We start from the raw sequence: 19,118 nt of genomic DNA, 5'->3' as shown, positions 1-19,118 counted from the left end.
TGGATGGAGTGAGTGACTGGCAGTTAAAAAATGACTGATAAGAAAATTCTAAGGGTGTGCTGAGGAAGGAGAGGTCTGGGCGGCAGTTACAAAAAATGCGAGAAAGTAACTGATTTACTGATGTGTGACTGAGAGAAAGAGTGAATGAAAGTCACAAAAGAGAGTGAAAATGTGTAAGTGAATGAGTGAGTGAGAGTTACACAAGTGGGTAGAGTGAGTCATGGACAGTTAAAAATGGGGTGTTTGAGTGATATTTAAAAGAGTGGACCTGAATGTGTGTGTCACAGTGAGTGACCGAGGAGAGTGGCAGACTGAATCACAGATGTATGAGTGATGAGAGAGTGAGATTTGCATGTCTAAAATGGCCGTTCGCCTGGACACATGACACAGAGCCCTCTTGTCTTCTCTGACACAAATTGTTTTTAATAAAGACACAAGTCTGATGCACCAAAGCTGCCATTTCAGAGAGGGGGCTGTTGTGCCGAGATGTGGCAGAGCCGGGGGACAGAGTGACGTTACTTTCACTTGAGCCCCAGCATCTTGAGGCCGCTCTGCAACTTCTGTGCCTTCCACCTCATCAGCTTGATACACGAGAGGCTGGCGTGCATGAGGCGGTCATAGCGGAAGACCATCTTGTAGAAGACATCAGTAGCCAGGTCACCCGTGGGGTCTGCGTGCTTGAGCGCAGTCAGTGGGGTGTAGATGGGGTTAGTCTGGTGACGGAAGGGTGGTACTTCAGCCAGGATGACTTTTAGGAGATGCTGAGGAAAGAGAAAAGGCAAAGAAATGGGATGAAGTATAAAGAGAGATTAAAAAAAACAAAGTGTCAGTACAGGCCGCCCGTGCTCGCACCGTTACACCCCGTATGCCCTCCTACATCCCTACTTTGGGCATGTAGAGGTAAATTGGTGAGTCTCTGTATGAGTATGTGTGTGACTAGACTGGTTGGTTCCTGCCTTATTTCCCAAGTTGTGTGTTTTGGGAATAATATAGAAATTAGAAAACTAAATTTGGTATTATATATACTGTGTATATGTATACTGTACGGGCGGCATGGTGGCGCAGTGGTAGCGCTGCTGCCTCGCAGTTAGGAGACCTGTAGGTTCGCTTCCCGGGTCCTCCCTGCGTGGAGTTTGCATGTTCTCCCCGTGTCTGCGTGGGTTTCCTCCCACAGTCCAAAGACAGGCAGGTTAGGTGGATTGGCGATTCTGAATTGGCCTTAGTGTGTGGGTGTGTGTCCTGCGGTGGGTTGGCACCCTGCCCTGGATTGGTTCCTGCCTTGTGCCCTGTGTTGGCTGGGATTGGCTCCAGCAGACCCCTGTGACCCTGTATTCGGATTCAGCGGGATAGAAAATGGATGGATGGATGTATACTGTAGATATATTTAAAAGTACCAAGCAGTTATATGGGAATAATTAATTTTTTTCTTTTTAACAATATTTTCATCTTGATTTTCATTCTGCTTTTCTAGGTGTTCTAATTGTTTAATTAATTCATTATTTACTAATTAGCGGGTCTGATGCTAAAGTAGTTGCAGCCTTTGATTATTCAGTGTTTGCCTGCGTGTCTGCTCTGCTCGTTTTAAGATGTCATTAATGAGATACAACGAAGGGGGAAAACTGCACAGAGAAAGGGCAAAGTATAATGAAATCAACAAAAGAGAGTTCAGCATTTAGCAGAAATATTTCTAAATGTCTTATAAATGTAAAAAATCATGCTGTTGTGCTTTTCCGAATGTCGAATAAAAGAAAAAATAATAGCAGCTAATTAAATGAGATCAGTGCTGTCAGGTGTTGTCACTGATCAGGAATCTGCTTGGAACAAAAACCTGCAGCTACAGGGGGTCCCCAGGACTGAGGTTGGGAAACACTGCGCTATGCCCATTTGGTTTTGTGTGTGTGTGTGTGTGTGTGTGTGTGTGTGTGTGTGTGTGTGTGTGTGTGTGTGTGTGTGTGTGCGCGCACGTGAGGTCATTGCCTGTATTAAAATGAAGTCCACCTGTTGTTGTTGCCCTTCCATGCTTTTCCATGTTGTGCCCAATGCAGCACACACTAGTGAAGAGGCACGTAAAGTCCAGGACCGTTAAAGATGGAAATACGCTTTGTCTTTCTTGGTTTTCTTTGAGGTGCCCACTTCCTTTACTGGACTATCATGCAAGGAGAATGCGCAAGGTGAGGCCTGTCTGACTACTCGCCATACGTTGCTGGACAGAGCCGAGTCCTGTCACACATGTGCTCATGGGGGGCAGTTTACAGGCTCAAATATTGCTCTTCATCTGCCATACCAGGGGTTGGCAGCTCTCACCTGATCCTCTCCTCCTTTTTCTCTGCCGTTCAGCTGCCACTCAGTGACATCATCACCGGCCCACCCACTAACATCAATTAACCCTGATGGCATAACTTCCAGTAAGCAGGAATTCACCTTCCTGTCACATCGGTTCCTGTTCCAGCCGCCCTGACTCCACCTCTTCCTCCTATCCACCATACTTGTAGAGCAGACTCACCTGTTAGTTCAGTTCATTTGGGAACTCCGATCTCTAAAGATGTTCTTCTTTTATTTTGCTGATTTTTCAGTATATGAGGTGGCCATCCCCAAACCTTTTTCTTACCTGCTGCCTTATTTTTTACCGCAGCCCCTTGAGGGACTGATCCACACTGACCAGTACTTTCTTCATCCTTGATTGACACTTGGTCTATCAGCACAGGGTCAACCCACCTAGGACAGGCATGAAAATCCCTCACCAAGCAGGGGCCAGCTCCTCTAGATAATAAGATTTATTTTTTTCTAAACTGACGTATCTCTTAGGACAAAAATCTCTGTAATGACCAAACATCTGGGAAGACCTCACCAATAATCTAGGAAGGTTCAACTCAATTTAAATAAGCCTGACCCCCCCCCCCAGGGAAAGACCTATCTGCCCTGTAAGGGCCCCCCTTCAGAATAGTTCTGACACTCCATGTGGACAGACTGAGCCCACTTTGGACCGACCTGCTCCCTTCTGGAGAGACCCCTGCTACCTCTTCAATGGTCCAGCTACATCTGATACCTCATCTGGACAGGCTGAGCCCTCCTTCGGTGAGGCCTGACCAACATGGAGAGTCTCGGCCACCACACTTCAAAGGCACACCTGACACCTCAACTGGATGGGCTGAGCCCACCTGTTTCCCTCTGGACAGACCTGCCTCTTTAATGGTCCACTTCCTGGACAGACAACCCCTTCCAACCACCCTTTCAGATGTACCTTCCCACCCTCCCAACTATAATAACCAACTTTGCAGGAACTTTCTAGATAGACGTGACTCCCACTGAACCACCACTTTGTAAAGACGCCCATCATTTGACCGGCCCATCATGCTGAATTCCCTTCCATAAACTTCACTGTCTCCTTTTTCACTTTTTTGGTTTTAATCACTGCACTTGAGATCGGCCTTCGACTGTTTGAGACATTTTTTTTTCTTCTTCATACCTTAAGTTGTTTGTGATTGTTCCATATGCATTGTTGAACTGAACCACAATTTCTACTAAAAGTTTCAGAATCTTCTGATTTTGTTTTTCTTGAAACGTGGCCCGGTCTGAACTGAGGTACCCACAAGCCGTAGCACAGGTGTCGGAAACATTTCTTTTGGGCGCCGTTTGTATTGATACAAACATTTCTCATTTTTTCCACTCTTTGCTTGAGAGAGGCCATGAAAAAAGACCAAGAAGAAGAAGAAGAAGAAGCAACGTGTAATTCCATGTCATCATTTCATTCAATGAACCTCCAACCTTTTGGTTTCGGAAATATGGAGCCATGGGCTGGGCGGCCACCCAAAGTGGCTGAAAAATGAGTCACCGAAGCCTTCAGTTTCCTGGCAGTAATCAGATGAAGTAAAGGTGTAGCGCCATCAAGCTCACAAAACAATGTAGGTGGGCAGGAGGAGGTGGAGGAGGACTAGCAGAAGAAGTCTTATGCTTAGTAGTCATATTGTCACATGTGCAGTGAAACGTCTGGCTGTTGCCATGAGAAACAATAATGTATTAAAATACAGAACTTAATAGAACCCACCAATCAGTACCCGGCTTATGATCGGGAACTTAGGGACGACACTAAGAGGATTACATGGTCAGGTCTGCTGGTAGCACTGCATTCTGATGTCTCATTTGGCTAAACATACAGCAATGTGCCAGTGGTGAGCTGGTGAGGGGTTGGCACTGAGCTGCACTTAGCTTATATGTATACACTGATGAGCCAAAACATAATGACCCCCTGCCTAAAATGCTACTCTGTGGACCCCCAAAGCTGTTCTGGCCCACTGAAGGTGTTCTGTGCTGTCTTTAGCAGCTGATCCTCTAACTGTGTTGCACACCGGACTTGTTGCTCCAACACATCCCATAGATTCTCAATGGGATTGAGTTCTGTTGAATTTGGAGACCAGGACAACGCCTTGAACTCTTCATCACGTTCCTCAAACCATTCCTGAACAATCTGCACAGTCTGACGGGGTGCTTTATCCTGCTGGGCTAGAACATGCCATGATGGGATGTATCTACTCTGCAGTAATGTTTAGGTAGGTGGTATGTGTCAAGATAACACCCACATGATCTCCAAGACCCATGCTTTCACAGCCGAACATGGCCCAAAGCATCCCATTCTCTCCATCGGTTTGTCTTCTTCCCAACTGTCTACCCTGGTGTCATCTCCTTCACAGGTAAACGACACACCGGTACCCAGTTGTCCTTGTGATGCAACAGTAAAATGGGACTATTGGACCAGATGACTTTCTTCCATTGATCCAAGGTCCAGTTCTGATGCTTGCATGCCCCTTCTAGGTGCTACTGGTGGTGGACAAGGGTTAGCATGGACACTCTGCCTGGCCTGCAGCTGCGCCCTCCCATATGTAGCATGGCTCAAAGCACCATGCACCATGACACATTGCTCCTGCAACCACCATTTGTGGCACAGTAGGCCTTCTGCTGGTTTGTAGCCCCTATTGAGCCCTTGCATTCATAAGTCTTGGCCACCCAACACCCTGTTAGTGGTTTGTGGCTTTCCCTCCTTAGACCACCATACTCACAAGGGCTAACTGTGAGCACCCCACATGCACTGCTGTTTCAGAAAGGCTCTGACCCAGTTGTGTGACCCTCATCAAAGTCAGTCAGATGTGGGAGTGCCCTGAATGTTTTGACTCATAAGTGTATAAATCTCTAGTGGCTCTAGGATGGTGCCCTCCATGAAAGGTGCTATATTGCCTAAGAAACACAAGGAAGCTACAGTATCATCACACTGCTCTCATCTCCTTCCTCCTACTCCATACACCCGTGCTGTGAAGTGCCAGCCATTTCCCATGAGGTGGCAAATGACAGTTGGCTCCACTGCTGCCAGACTGAGATGGTGCCAGGTTTCTGTCTGCCAGCCCTGCGGTTTCACTCCTTCTCTGCGTGTTTGTCTTTTTTCCTTTGCTACTAGCCATCCCAATGTGTGAACTGAGATCTTTCACTTTTACACAGATGGGAAGTCGACTGTAATACTCACTGGAAGTGCCCCTGCCCAGTGCCTGATGCCACGATCAGCGCAATGGTAGAGCGCATAATGCAGCGTTTCTCAACCTTTAAGTATATTCGACTGTTATTTCATAACAGTTTTAATCGTGCCCCCCTAACATTTTTTTGAAACGTAGGTGCATATTTTATTATACCTACTTAACTTTTATCGACATTTATTTAACTCTATATTTATTGTTCTAGTATCAGAATGTAGTTTAAGTTAATTTGTTTTGGTTTCAACAGATGTTTTTTTTTTTTGTATTTTCGATTCTTGTTTTCTTTTTTTTTCACATCTTCACGCCCCCTTTTTGTTACTTCGCGCCCCCCTAGAAGGGGCCCGCTCCACAGGTTCAGAACCACTGGTATAATGGTTAGGCTAATGTTACACTAATGGTGCATTTGGCAGAACTTTAACTTGACTTGGGTGGGCAATTGTTTGCAAACAGGATGTTAGCCAGGGTGGCCAGTGCATAAGGAGGAGCAGTCTGTGGGCAGTCAAGAGTCACATAAACGTAAAAGCCAATGACTGTATGGTGCCGTAACTATTAGATTAGACAAATGTTGTGCTCAGGCTAAATACACTGGCATGTATGCTTATAAGAGGATATCCATGAACTGATTGGGACCCTTCAGTCAGAATGTCATTGTGTTTAGGCACGGGGTAACAAGAGTGACAAGTAACAAGACCATCAACAAGTTGTCAGTCGCCTGATTTTAGCACGATGCAGCCCTTTCTTTACTGTATGTAAGCTTGCTGTGTTGTGCCATTTATACGCCGTGTCAACAGCCACACCACCTGAGCTTCAGAACATGTCATCCACCTAAAGCTAAGCCCATTCAGGCCTGGCTACTACTTGGATGGGAGACCACCTAGGAAAAGCTTGGGTTGCAACGGGAAGAGGTGTTGGTAAGGCCAGTAAATGGCACTTACTTTGTGGTCTGTATGTGGATCCCAGTGTAGTGACAGGGACACTGTGCTGTAAAAACTGGCACTGTCCTTGGGATGTGACATAAAACTGAGGTCCTGAGTCTCTGTTGTCATCAAAGGTCTCTGGGAGTCTTTTAAAAAGTGTCATGTTTATCCCGATGTCCTGGCTAAATTGTCCTTCATGGTCTTGTCCATCCTGGCTGCTTAATCACGCGCTGTCTCTGATTGGCTAATTTTCTCTCACCTCTTCACCCCCCACCAAGAGCTAATGTGTGGTGAGTGTACTGGTGCAGTAATGGCTACTGTTACATCATCCAAGTAGGTGCTACACATTGGTGGTGGTTGAAGTGGCTCCCCTCTGTTTATGTAAAGCACTTTGAGTACCTTTTATTGTTGTTGTTATTGAGTTATTTTTTTTCATATTCCTATGCTTTGTTGATTTTATATGGGATTGTGTAATTGTTTACTGTCCCTTTGAATGTAGTTATGGTCCTTACTCTTTGTTGGTGGAGCCCCAGGAGGTGGGGCCACCCTAATGTCACTAATCCTGTGCCCTCCCTCAGGCTATGTAAACTGGCTGAGAAGGCTCAGGAGTTGGGGATCATTTGTTGGAGTTTCCTATAAGTATCACTGTCTCATGCAGAGGTTGACAGATAGATAGATAGATAGATAGATAGATAGATAGATAGATAGATAGATAGATAGATAGATAGATAGATAGATAGATAGATAGATAGATTCATTGGAAGGCTCCATACACTTCCTAACCAGGGTGGCTCCCAGTGCTGATGGTGTAAGGTGTAAGGAAGGCTCTGTGCAGTGTGTAACTGGTGTGGCCCTCCGGTATGACCCTAGTGTGACAGTGAGAACCCCCACAACAATGTGAGATTGGTAGCAGGCCTCATCATGAGAGTAGTTCAAAGCAACTACAGGGTGGCGCCTGAAAAACCGAACCATCTCTGACTCCAATTTTGACGTACGTTTCTTAGCTTGTACACGAAACAAAAGATATGCAATACAAAAATCTGTAATTACTGGTTAGAGGAGGTGCTGGAAATGACTTCCTTGCACGTCAAAACACTTTTCTGCATGCCACACCATATCGTCATAGACATAACGCAGCACAGCTGCTTCAATTTTTCCAATTTCATTCTGAATATTGTCCTACAGTTCCTCTAATGTCTTTGGATTATTAACATAGACTTTTCCATTCAGATTGCCCCACAGGTAAAAGTCGCGAGTGGATAGGTCCGGTGATCTTGGTGTCCACAAACCTTTGCTGACAATTCGTTCCTCTGTGAAGACGTTGTGAATTTGAGAAAGTGACTCGCGAGCAGTGTGACATGTCGCTCCATCCTGTTGAAAGACGGTGTACTTGCGTTCTTCAGGATTCAATTGTGATGCAGAGAAAACATCTGCTGGATCTCTTTCACGTACGTCTGTACCCACTGGCTCACAATTTCCTTACTAATGCACAGTTGGGGCTGCTGACCCCATTGCGACTACGAGACTCTACAATCGCGACGGAAACCCGCCTGTATAACAGATCAAGCCAGCTGGTCGGAGACGGTTTGGTTTTTCGTGCGGCACCCTGTAGTATAACACCCATCGGCTGAGTCCTAATTTAGTGTGTGGTTTTTAAATGTTTATTCAAAGTGACTTACTGGACTAGGCCACAATACGTAGCGAGTGTTTATGTCGTTGGAGCACAGGCAGGTTAAGTGACTTGCTCGGGGTCATACTGAGAAGCGGGACCAGGAATTAAACCAGCAACCTTGGGATTTAAAGCCCATGGCCTCCTTGTGATTGATACGTCAGCCACTGCAGCATGTAACCAGAGGGTCACCCACTATAGAAGCCCATGGCCATTGTGAAGTCCCCTGGGTGAACCTTAGTGCACCATGTTAGTTCTCACACACCACTCACTGCTATCGTTACACTCTTATCTCACTCCGAGTTTCCCGCTACCCCTTTGCTTACCTCGGCAATATCGTCCGGCTTCTGCCCCAAGCTGTTGAAGATGGCTTTGGAGTTGTTGAGGTACATATTTGTGAACATGTCGGCAGTCACGGGGTCCGTACCCGAGTAATCCCCTTGGGCGGCTTCTTTGTAAGCTTTCATCTCAAACTCTGTGACCACCGGGCCGGGCTCGATGAGGCTGATGCTGCAGGTTAAAGAGGCAAAGGCAAAGAGACAGGCGTGTTTGACCGACTCACTCCTCTCGGCCATGAGACGTGGTGTGGACAGTTAGCTGGAACACTTACTAGATGTTGAACTTGAGAGCTTGAATGATGAGGCTTTCGCAGAAGCCCTCGACTGCAAATTTGGAAGCCGTGTACACATCGTTGAACATGATTCCTAGAAAAAAATAAGATAATTACATTTAAAAACTTCTCTGTGACAGCGTATATAGCGCCATATGTAATAATATAAGATATGTTACATAATGTACAGTGGATTCAGAAAGTATTCAGACCCCCAGAGCAGGAAAATGAACCAACACGAGGTAAACTCTGTCAGCAATAGAGCACTAGGGATTTAGCCAAATAATTCAGTAAGTGCACACGATATAATAAGTATTCGGACCCCTTTACTTTCTGCACCCTTTATTGTGTTGTGGATTTCATTTTAAATGGATGACATTTTTGCCCCTCAATCTACATTCAATAATCCATAATGACAAATTGAAGACACGTTTTCAGAAAGGTTTGCAAAGGTATTACAAATCAAAAACTGGAATCTCTCATTCAAAGAAGTATTAAGACCCTTTGCTGTGGCACTCCAAATTGTGAGGTCCATCCTCTTTGCTTTATTTCACTTTGAGATATGTTAAGAACTTGATTAGGGTCCATCTGTGGAAAAGTGAACTGACTGCACATCATCTGGAAAGGCACATGTGAACCTGTGTGTAGAAGGTCCATTAATTCACACTTCATGCCAGGACAAAAAACAAGATGTGAAGTCCAAGGAACTCTCTGTGGACCTCCACAATCAAACTGTGATATGGCAGAAATCAGGGCAAGGGGATCAAACCATCTCTAAAGCTTTGAGCGTGCCCAGGATGACAGTGAAGTGAAAGATGTTTGGAACCACAAGGAGCATTTCTAGAGTTGGCCGTCTGGCTAACCTGAGCAACCAGGCAAGAAGGACTTTGGTCAGGGAAGTTGCTGAGAACCCAACAGTCACTCTAACAGAGCTTCAGAAGGTCGTCTGCTGAGATGTGAGAATAAGTTTGAAGGACCACCATTTTAGAATCTCCCCAACAATCAGATGTTAATGGTAGAGGGGCTAGTTGGAGGCCTCTCTTGATTTAAATACAAACGGCAGTTCTAAGGACTCTAAGACCATAAGGATTTGGTGACACACAAATTGAACTCTGGGCAAAACTCCAAGCACTATGTCTGGTGACGACCAGTAGTGCTCATCACCTGCCTAATACCATACCGATACTGAAACATCAGCATCATACTACAGTATGTGGGTGCTTCGCATGGCAGGAGCAAGGGAGACTGGTCAGAAGTAAGAGAGAGACTAATGTAGTCAAACATAGAGAGGTCCTTGAAGAAATCCTGCTCCAGAATGCACGTGACCTCACACCTTTTGGCATGACAATGACCCAATACATACAGCCAAGACAACACTGGCGTGGCTTCAGGACAAATCTGTGACTGTCCTTGAATGTCCCTGCCAAAGCCCAGACTTAAACCCCATAGAACTGACGATGGCAGATTACAGACACTTCCCATCCAGTTTAACTCAGGGTGAGATGATCTGCTGGGAAGAATGAGAGAAACTACCCAAAATTCAGGTGAGCAAAGCTTGTAGAGACTCAAAACTGGCATTGCTGGCCAAAGGGTCCTTCTACAAGGTACAGAATTAAGGGCCTGAATGCTTAGAGAATTACAGAAAAGAGAGAGTTCAGTTTTTGATTTTGATGAATTTACAAACCTTTCTGAAAACACATGTTCACTTTGGCATTATGGGTTATGGATGGGATGAATCTTAGCAACCTCACGATTGCTAAAATATAAAGGGAGAAGATGAGTCGTGTATCTTAAAATACTTTTTATTCCTAAGCTTTCAACCCACCTACCCCCTCCTCATTTGCTATAAGTTGCCTTTGATTCTTGTATGTCTAATCATTTTCCTCTAATGATGACTCCTGGTAGGGGTTGAAACATTAGGAATAAAAATCTGTTTTTAGATACATGACTAATCTTCTCCCTTTGTGGATTTCTACCTACATATATGCAAGCTGTATCACAGACCTACGCTTATATATATATATATATATATATATATATACACAATACAATATACAATATATATATTGTCACACACGTGCGACTAGGGGCGAGCTGAAGGGACCAAGTGAAGGTAATTATCCGCCAGGCCAGGGGGTGGCGGGGTGCTCTTAACCTCTCTCTGTTATTTCTGCAGATCAAATACGGGAAAACCTACCTGATCTCACGTCACTTCCTGTCCCGGCACCCAGACTGACGCCACTTCCTGTCCCAGCAACCAGACTGACGTCACTTCCTGTCCCAGCACCCAGACTGACGTCACTTCCGGGTTACAAGATATAAAAGCCTCCATCTTGGCTACCTCAAATAGTTCAGTGTGGAACCCGAATTAACAACATCGCTGTCACCGAAATAATCTTTTGCAGCTAGGAATAATATACCTGTGGCTGCGCCAACCATTTGAAAGTGTTGAGACTCGTTCTTTTACAATATATATAGGCGGACAGCCGGGTCCCATGACTGGCAGGGACGCCCCTGTTGCATCTGTTCTGGGGGAGCCACCATGGGCAGCTCAGTACCGCTTGGTGGCAGCCTCCCTAAGGGACGGGGATCCCCCAGCCTGTCGCATGGCTCCATAGGAGATGGAGTCCTGCACAGCCTGGTTGGGGGCTCGGATGGCCGCTAGGGGGAGCTGCTTGGAGTCAGCAGCCTCAGGTGCAATCAGGACCAGGTGGTCAAGCACCTGGAACACTTCCGGGTGGGTTATAAAAAGGGCCAGTCACCACCACTTAAAGAGCCAGAGTCGGGAGGAGGAGGACTAAGCTAGTGGAGGAGTGGTGGTGCTGTTGTGATTGCTGTATTGGGACTGTGTATTGCCTGTGGGTCACGGGGAAGACGTGCGCCCACGGGGGAAGAATTAATAAAGCCTCTGTTTATTGTGTACGTGCCTCTGCGTCAGTCTGTGCCGGGTCAGACGCCATATAGCGCTTATTACAATATATATATATATATATATATATATATGCACAAAGTGGCCTGCAGAGCACAAGTTCAGCACACATGATTTTTATTTTTTCTTGCGGGAAACACTCTCCCTCATTTCCCAACTGCTCTGCACAGTTCAAAGCACAATAAAACAGCACTAAGCACACTTTTCCTTTTTTCTTTTCTTTCTCTTTCTTTCCTTCCACCTCCACTTCTTCCCAGCAAGCTTCATCTCCCTTCCTCCCGACTCTGACTCATGAAATGAAATTGGGTGGCTCCCTTAATGCCGCACTTGGGAACACTCCAGGTGGTCCATTAGCATGTTCCAGAAGTACTCCCAAGTGTGGTGGAAGCCCGACATCGCAGGGCTCTGAAGCCTCCACAGCTCCCCATGGAAACGAACAGGGCTGCAGCGAACTCCAATTCCCAGCATGCTCTGCAGGAATCCATAGTTCCAAAACAACCCAGGTGGACTGCCTTCTAGCACCCCAGGGTAAGTAATGCCTTGAATATGCTCTCTGCCCTGGTCCTTCCATTCCTCTGGATGTCCGCAATAATAAATATTGTCACACACGTGCTCATGGGAGGCAGCTAAAGGGCCTGAATGAGAGTACCCTATATATTCGCAGATAAGTTCTCCCATGGATAAGTTGGTACTTGAATTTACTGCATAATTTCTGGTATTTTATAATGTTGGTCGTATAAGTCGAATGCGGAAAGCTCACGTGATTGGTCCAAGAGATTAGGATATTCTAACACCCACCTGAGTACCACGGAGCAAACTGCCTTTTTTCTATGTGGGTGCTCCTAACCTTCCTCTCTCTCTCTCTCTATTGTACCTATGTGACCACATGGTAATACCTGAACTATTCCACAGAGACGTTTGCACTGTTTTGTGTTTTTTGTATCTCACACCCTAATACGCCTTTATCATAAGAGCATCCCTTATCTACGATGAAGCATTTGATCAGAAGAAAATATGAAGCTGGTTTTAAATTAAATGTCACTGAAGTAGCGAAAGAAATTGGTAACTACTCTGCTGCAACAGCATTCAATGCGTCTGAGAAACTGATGTGGGATTGGAGAAGCAAGAAGATTTAAAAAAAACAAAAAAAATGTAAGTATCACATTTTTGAACAGACATATTAGTTGTGGTCTGATTTTATGATCGATTTTTCGGGTTGCAAGATCCAAATTATACGTGAGTATATACAGTAATTCCATGCCAGACCAGGGGGTGGCAGAGTACACTAACTCTTTCTCTCACTTCTCTGTGGACCAGTTCTGGGAAATTCCGCCTGGCCCTGATGATGTCACTTCCGGTTCCGGCCTTATTGATGACATCACTTTCGCCACTCACCCTTAAAACTGACTGTCTTTGTGACAAGCAAGTCAGTTCTGTTCTGGACTCTGATCTGTACAGTTCAGTACACTTATTCATTTAATCTGCAGCCAGGAAATAACATACGGGTGGCTGACCCAAACCTTTTAGTATATATATCTATTATTAAAAAAATTCCTGGAAAGCAAAAGCAAGGTGACAATACGTGATCTTCTCGGAAGTTCTCAGAAGACATTTAAAAGACCTGCGAGACAAAAGAGACGGTAAACATGAGACTTGGTGCCAAGAGATTGTCCCAGGGCCGTCTCGCGGGGACGTGGAACATGAGATTCTTGCAAGACACGCCCTACTTAAAGAAAAGAGCAGACCCATCAAAAACACTCAGTCATGTAAAAAGCACTTAGCACACACACACATCCTGTGCTCTCAGCACATATAAAGCGCATAAGGACAATACGGAGAATAGAGGCCCAAAGGCGTTGGTGGGGAAAAAAAGGCAGATCAGAGATTATGAAAGCAGTGGAATTCGAAAGGTTCAAACAAATGATGGCGCGATACACTTGCAGAGAAAGGTACAGAATATGAAAGCAGTAAAATTCGAAAGTATTGTAGCGTCCCAGACAGGTTGAGGCCTTTTTTGGTTTTAAGTGACTGTTAGGTCCGATTGAGGGAGGGCAGAGTACAGCACGAAAGACTGATAGCGGGGTATTGATTGATGCGGTAAGGGGGTGAGACCCAGGGAGGAGTGGTTGGAGAAGGTGCTAGAAAGTTGTGTTTGGGGTTAGGAAGTTGACAATTGTTCAAGTAAAACTTTTGTGACACTTTATCATGTCAGTCGCTACAGTGTCAAAGAAAAGATAGAAAAGATTGAATTATCGCAAAACAAAAGGTGATTAATCATCAGAACCAGATGTAATTGAAAAAACAGCAGGACAAGTCGAGCTCAGAAATAAAAGGCAAAGAGTAGACAACAAAGTCTTTACACATTCACATCATTCAATGCACAAAACGTGGATTTACACAATAATGGACCATACGCTATGAGAATCTGTGGTCCCGGAACAGTTAAAGCAACAAGTTGAATTTCAAAGAATACACAACTCGGTCAGGTGTATATTGATGATCACGGAGAAGCGATGCAAATTTTAATAGGAAAAAAGAAATGATCTTACTATATAAAAGCGGTCGGGTGTCCTTCCGTCCCGTGAGTGCTACGCAGGCGCGGAGTTTCACACACACGTTCCATTTTGCAATGCACGATGGGATTTGTAGTTTCGTTTTTCCAGGTGATGATTCTCTACTCCAGACTGTGCGATATCTTCTTCTTCTTTCTTACTATATAAAAGCGGTCGGGATTGTCCTTCCGTCCCGTGAGTGGAAAGCGTAGCGGTATTCCGCTTATCACAGACTTACTACTTGCAGCTTGTGGTACGAAGCGACATGATGTGAGCAGAGTTCTGGTGCTCCCATCGTTCCCTTGCTTTTGTGCGCGATGCGCTGGAAAAATAGACAAAATTATGTCTCTGGAAATAATTAATGTTGATGGAGTACAAATGCCTCACCGCGTAGTAAATATCAGGGGGGTTCAAAAGGGCGACCTCAGTATAGAAAAAAAGTTTACATTTCATCACAAAAAACAGAAACTACGAGTATTAAAGTAATCCCGCTCAAATGCAATATAACCAAATTAATGAGTTTGTATAAAATATCAAATTGATCTACATATTGAATTGCCTTAAGAAGTGGTCAACTTAAAAGTCGCTCGCCTTAAAAGGCAGGTGAGCGTAGTAATGTATATATTCCTCGAATAACATTACACACCAAAGGAGATCATGATATGCCATTCGTATTAAAATGTTTACAGTTTACTGAGAGAATAGCTTTTGCTATGACAATCAATAACTCACAGGGACAAACATTAGAAAAAGTCAGATTATTTATTAGAGAAACAGAAACAATAGTCACTCACGGGCAGTTATACATTGCATTGTCACAATGTGTCTCCAAAAAATATTGTTTTTAATGAAGCTTTAAAGTAAAAGTGCAAATAATGAAATTAGAACAATTCCAAAGAAGAAAAATAAATAAATTGTATATCTGATTAACCAAACACAGGGGTTGGCAAGCGAAGCGAGCAGGGGGCGAAGCCCCCTAGTATATATGTATATTAGCAGACCTGGCGCGCTTCGCTGCACGTTTAATCGGATTGTTTCAGCAGTGGATTGTGGTTTTTCCAATCTAGACGTCCTGTCTTTTTCAGATTCTTTTAATTTCCTGGTTTCGGCAGCCAATCGTCCTTTTCCCAATCTAGAAATCCTGTCTTCTTTAGATTTGTTTAACCGCCTAATTTTGGCAGCGAATTGTTTTTTTTCTAACGTAGAAGTCGTTTCTTGTTGAGATTCATTTAATCGCCTAGTTTTGGCAGCCAAGCGCTTTTTTTCCAACCTAGAAGACCTCTCTTGAGATCCGTTTAATGGCCTTGTTGATTGCATGTCTTCCAAGGTAGTTTCAATACCCATTTCTTGCACGGAGTCTTCCCCCTTTTATGAGTGACTGTGTAAGTACCGCGTGTACTAAACAGTAAATTAGTAAAGGAGAAAGGACTAAACAGTAAGGAAAAAAAACGACATGACCGCGTTGAGCTTAGCTCAAAGCAAAATGAAGTGAATGAAATGACGTGAATGGGAGGGGAGATGATGACGTGACTCCCCCACTCGCCTTAACTCTCAATCCCTCCACAAACATACAAACACAGTCTCTCGGATCCCAACTCTCCTTTATATATATATATATATATATATATATATGTAAATCAGTGTTTCTCAATACTATTGGGCCATGGGTTGCTGTCATTGGGTGTATGAGAGAGTTGTGGTGGGTCATGATGAGCATTGCGTGCTATTTATTCCTCTGTTTTTATCTGCGCTCATCTCCTGGGGTGTCTCAGGGTTTTATTTTCATGCTCATTTTAACAAAGGGGGCAAGCTGTGGGTTATGCATAAACTTAAAAGTTGTCACGAGACCATAAAGATTGAGAAACACTGTTGTTTCAGTTATATTGTGTAATATCATATACGAATACAACATATATCATGTATACCATATAATACATAATGCAATTCATACTATACAGTATAATGTCTATTTATTTTCCTAACCTGCTTATCCTGAGCAGTGTCATGGGGCAGCTGTCCCAGTAAGGCAGGAACAATCACTTGACAGGGTGCCTGTCTATCACAGGGTGAATACAAATACACACACACACACACACACACACACACACACACACACACACACGCACGCACGCACACACGCACACACAAACGGGGCCAAGTTAGCAACGCCAGTTCATCCCCCACACTGACACGGGGAGAACATGCAAACTCCACACAGGGAGCATCCGGGACTTGAATCCTGGTCTGTTTGTTGTGGGACAACCACTGTGCCAGCTTGCTGCCTGTGTTATAATATCTCCTGCACCGTAAATAATACATGATGTATAAAATGAAATGTCGGTGTCTGCGGTGTACTTGCTGTGTAATCTCCGTGTGACTCATTTGGCCCTGCAGATTCCTGCCAACAGCCGACATGCACTCACCGCCCTCCCTCCCTCTCACCTTGGAGTCCCATTACACTGCTGATGATGACGATGTGTCCGCTCTTCCTCTTCTTCATGTCGGGGTACACTTCCTTAATCATTCTCACCACTCCAAAGAAGTTTGTCTCAAAGACCACCCTCATCTCCTCAATGGTCTGACACTCGATGGGTCCGATCATTCCAACCCCTGCATTGTTAACTGAAAGGACAGGAGAGAGAGACAGAATGAGAGTCAGCAGGGGGGTACGGAAGAGCTGCAGGTGATACGAGGTCACCTGACGTCAGTCCGGGGTCATTGCAATGACAGGTGTTACAGATTCACCTGAAGAGAGCACCTGAATAGAAGTTTAATGCAATTTCACTTTCTAAAAAGAGCAGGTGGTCCAGGTTCACCTAGGAGTGCCTCGGATTGCTGTGTTACAGTATCGTCTGGGGGTTTACCTGAAGAATAGGTGTTACAGACCCACCACAGTAATACATGAGTCATATTTAAGGTCTGGCTCTGCACAGAGACATTAGAACAACAGGTGTCACCGGCACACTGGGAGACCCACCAGAAGAGCAGGCATTACCTGGAGGGGCTTCAGAAGAGCACACTGCAGCAGCATGTGCTACAAGCTCACCTGCCAAGACTCCTCAGTGTTTTGAATAATGAAGCCATTTTTAATCATTTGGATGAGTGCCGGGGCACAGTGGGTAGTACTGCTGCCTCGCAGTTAGGAGGCCCAGGCTAGCTTCTCGGGTTCTCCCTGTGTGGAGTTTGCATGTTCTCTCCGTGTCTGTGTGGGTTTCCTCCGAGTACTCCGGTTTCCTCCCACAGTCCAAAGACATGAGGGTTATGTGGATTGGCGATTCTAAATTGCCCCATGTATGTGCTTGGTGTGTGTGTGTGTGTGCCCTGTGGTGGGCTGGCACCCTGCCCTGGGATTTGTTTCCTGCCTTGCACCCTGTGTTGGCTGGGATTGGCTCCAGCAGACCCCCGTGACCCTGTAGTTAGGATACAGCGGGTTGGATAATGGATGGATGGATGGATGGATGAGTGCCAAGCTGAGTTGTTCAAAAGACTTGAAGTCTCCGATGCCTTTGAGAAATTCCTGCCAAAGCTCTCTGCATTGCACCATCTGCTGGCCAAAAGCTCAACTGCAGCTTGTTGTCGTTGGGCTGGTGCTTTCAGTGCCTACTGTGCTGTCTACAAACTAGAGGCCTCTCCCGCCAGGCTTTTCATTTAATTTAATTTTATTTTGGGTCACTTTTTAATTGATATAAATTTATGAAGTTAGTTTTGCATTCTCTTCATTTTTGTTTCTTTATGTTAGTACTGTTTTGTTGCAGTATGGTCATATTTTATCTAATTATTATTTTATATAGCACCTTTCTTAGACTCTGCAACCTTGTAATGAAATAAGTGGAGTCAGTAGATGAATGGGTGGACGAAAGGAGCACATAATCTTGAAATGCTGCACATATCAAAAATAAAATTCAGTCCGTCCATCCATTCATTTACTAATTCCAACTTCTCCATCCTTGACCAAAGGGAGTAGGCATCTTTCTGGGTATAAGGCACGAAGCAACCCTGGAAGGGACACAAGTTCATCGCAGGGCACACTCACATAAACATCTTTGGTAAATGAATAAGCTCAATAATGAATCTAACAATGAAGTAGTTAACTTAACAGCACATCTATGGGATGTGGGAGTCCATGAAAACCCCGAGGATGTGTAAGCTACGCCAAGATGGTGAGTAGACTGGGAGGAAGCAGCTCAGTCCTAAACAAGTCAGACAAAGAGTGATGGCCAACGTGGAGGCCACTAATTCTGGTTGAGGAGTTGATTGTCATTAAAAGCAGCAGGTGTGTTGCAGATGAGAAGATTTATAAACCCACCTGTCGTCGACTCCTCAAGTCCGGCCTGTAGACCAAATTCCCACCTGCCACCCTTTTCTAACTTGAATCAAGTAAGTGTAATTTGTTAGAGCATCTTTCATGCCCAGCCTAACATTCTTGCCCTCCTACCCATCTAGTCATCCCTGGATCCAGACCAAAATGAAAAGGGGGCATAAGAAATACTTTTTGGGGGTTGCATGGTGTAATAAAGCACCAAAATTTCAATCAGTGACCAAATTCAACCGGTGACAGTATACCTACTCCTGGCTGGAGTCAGCTCTGCGTCTAGCATTTCACAGTCAGGCATGACCCAGCTGTCATACCCTCATGTTTAATAGGGTGCGTTCGCTGCTGTGCCACCCCAAATTCAGACTCTGTACCACCTGGATGAGGTGACAGGTGCCATCTTGGATTCTGAGCTAATTTTGTGAACCCTGAGGCTGGCAAAAAAAAAAATAAAATAAATGTAAAACTCCAAGAGGTGGGCATCGGCCTGCTACAGACTGAGGTGCCAGCGAATTGGCCTCCTAATGATTTTAATTGGCACTGAGAAAAAGTAAGTACAGCCCATGAAAACATTTGAACTTTGTTTGAACAGAGTATCTACAGATAAAGG

The 19,118-nt window shown here is 44.8% G+C and overlaps 1 protein-coding gene across 1 annotated transcript in view; it reads right to left on the bottom strand.

Moving 5' to 3' along the window:
* Positions 1–521: 521 nt before the first annotated feature.
* Positions 522–19,118, bottom strand: part of LOC120518024 (retinol dehydrogenase 8-like) — a 29,119-nt gene continuing 10,522 nt past the window's right edge. The window contains exons 3-6 of the mRNA XM_039740575.1: positions 16,639–16,818; positions 8,716–8,809; positions 8,432–8,615; positions 522–761 (exon numbers count right to left, since the gene is read on the bottom strand). Coding sequence (XP_039596509.1) covers positions 522–761; positions 8,432–8,615; positions 8,716–8,809; positions 16,639–16,818 — 698 coding nt within the window. The remainder of the gene's footprint in view (positions 762–8,431; positions 8,616–8,715; positions 8,810–16,638; positions 16,819–19,118) is intronic.

This window comes from Polypterus senegalus, chromosome 17 (assembly GCF_016835505.1).
Source record: "Polypterus senegalus isolate Bchr_013 chromosome 17, ASM1683550v1, whole genome shotgun sequence".
In the NCBI taxonomy this organism is placed as follows: Eukaryota; Metazoa; Chordata; class Cladistia; order Polypteriformes; family Polypteridae; genus Polypterus; species Polypterus senegalus.
The sequence above is the reverse complement of the archived record's forward strand: the minus strand, read 5'-3'. Positions and strand labels throughout refer to the sequence as shown.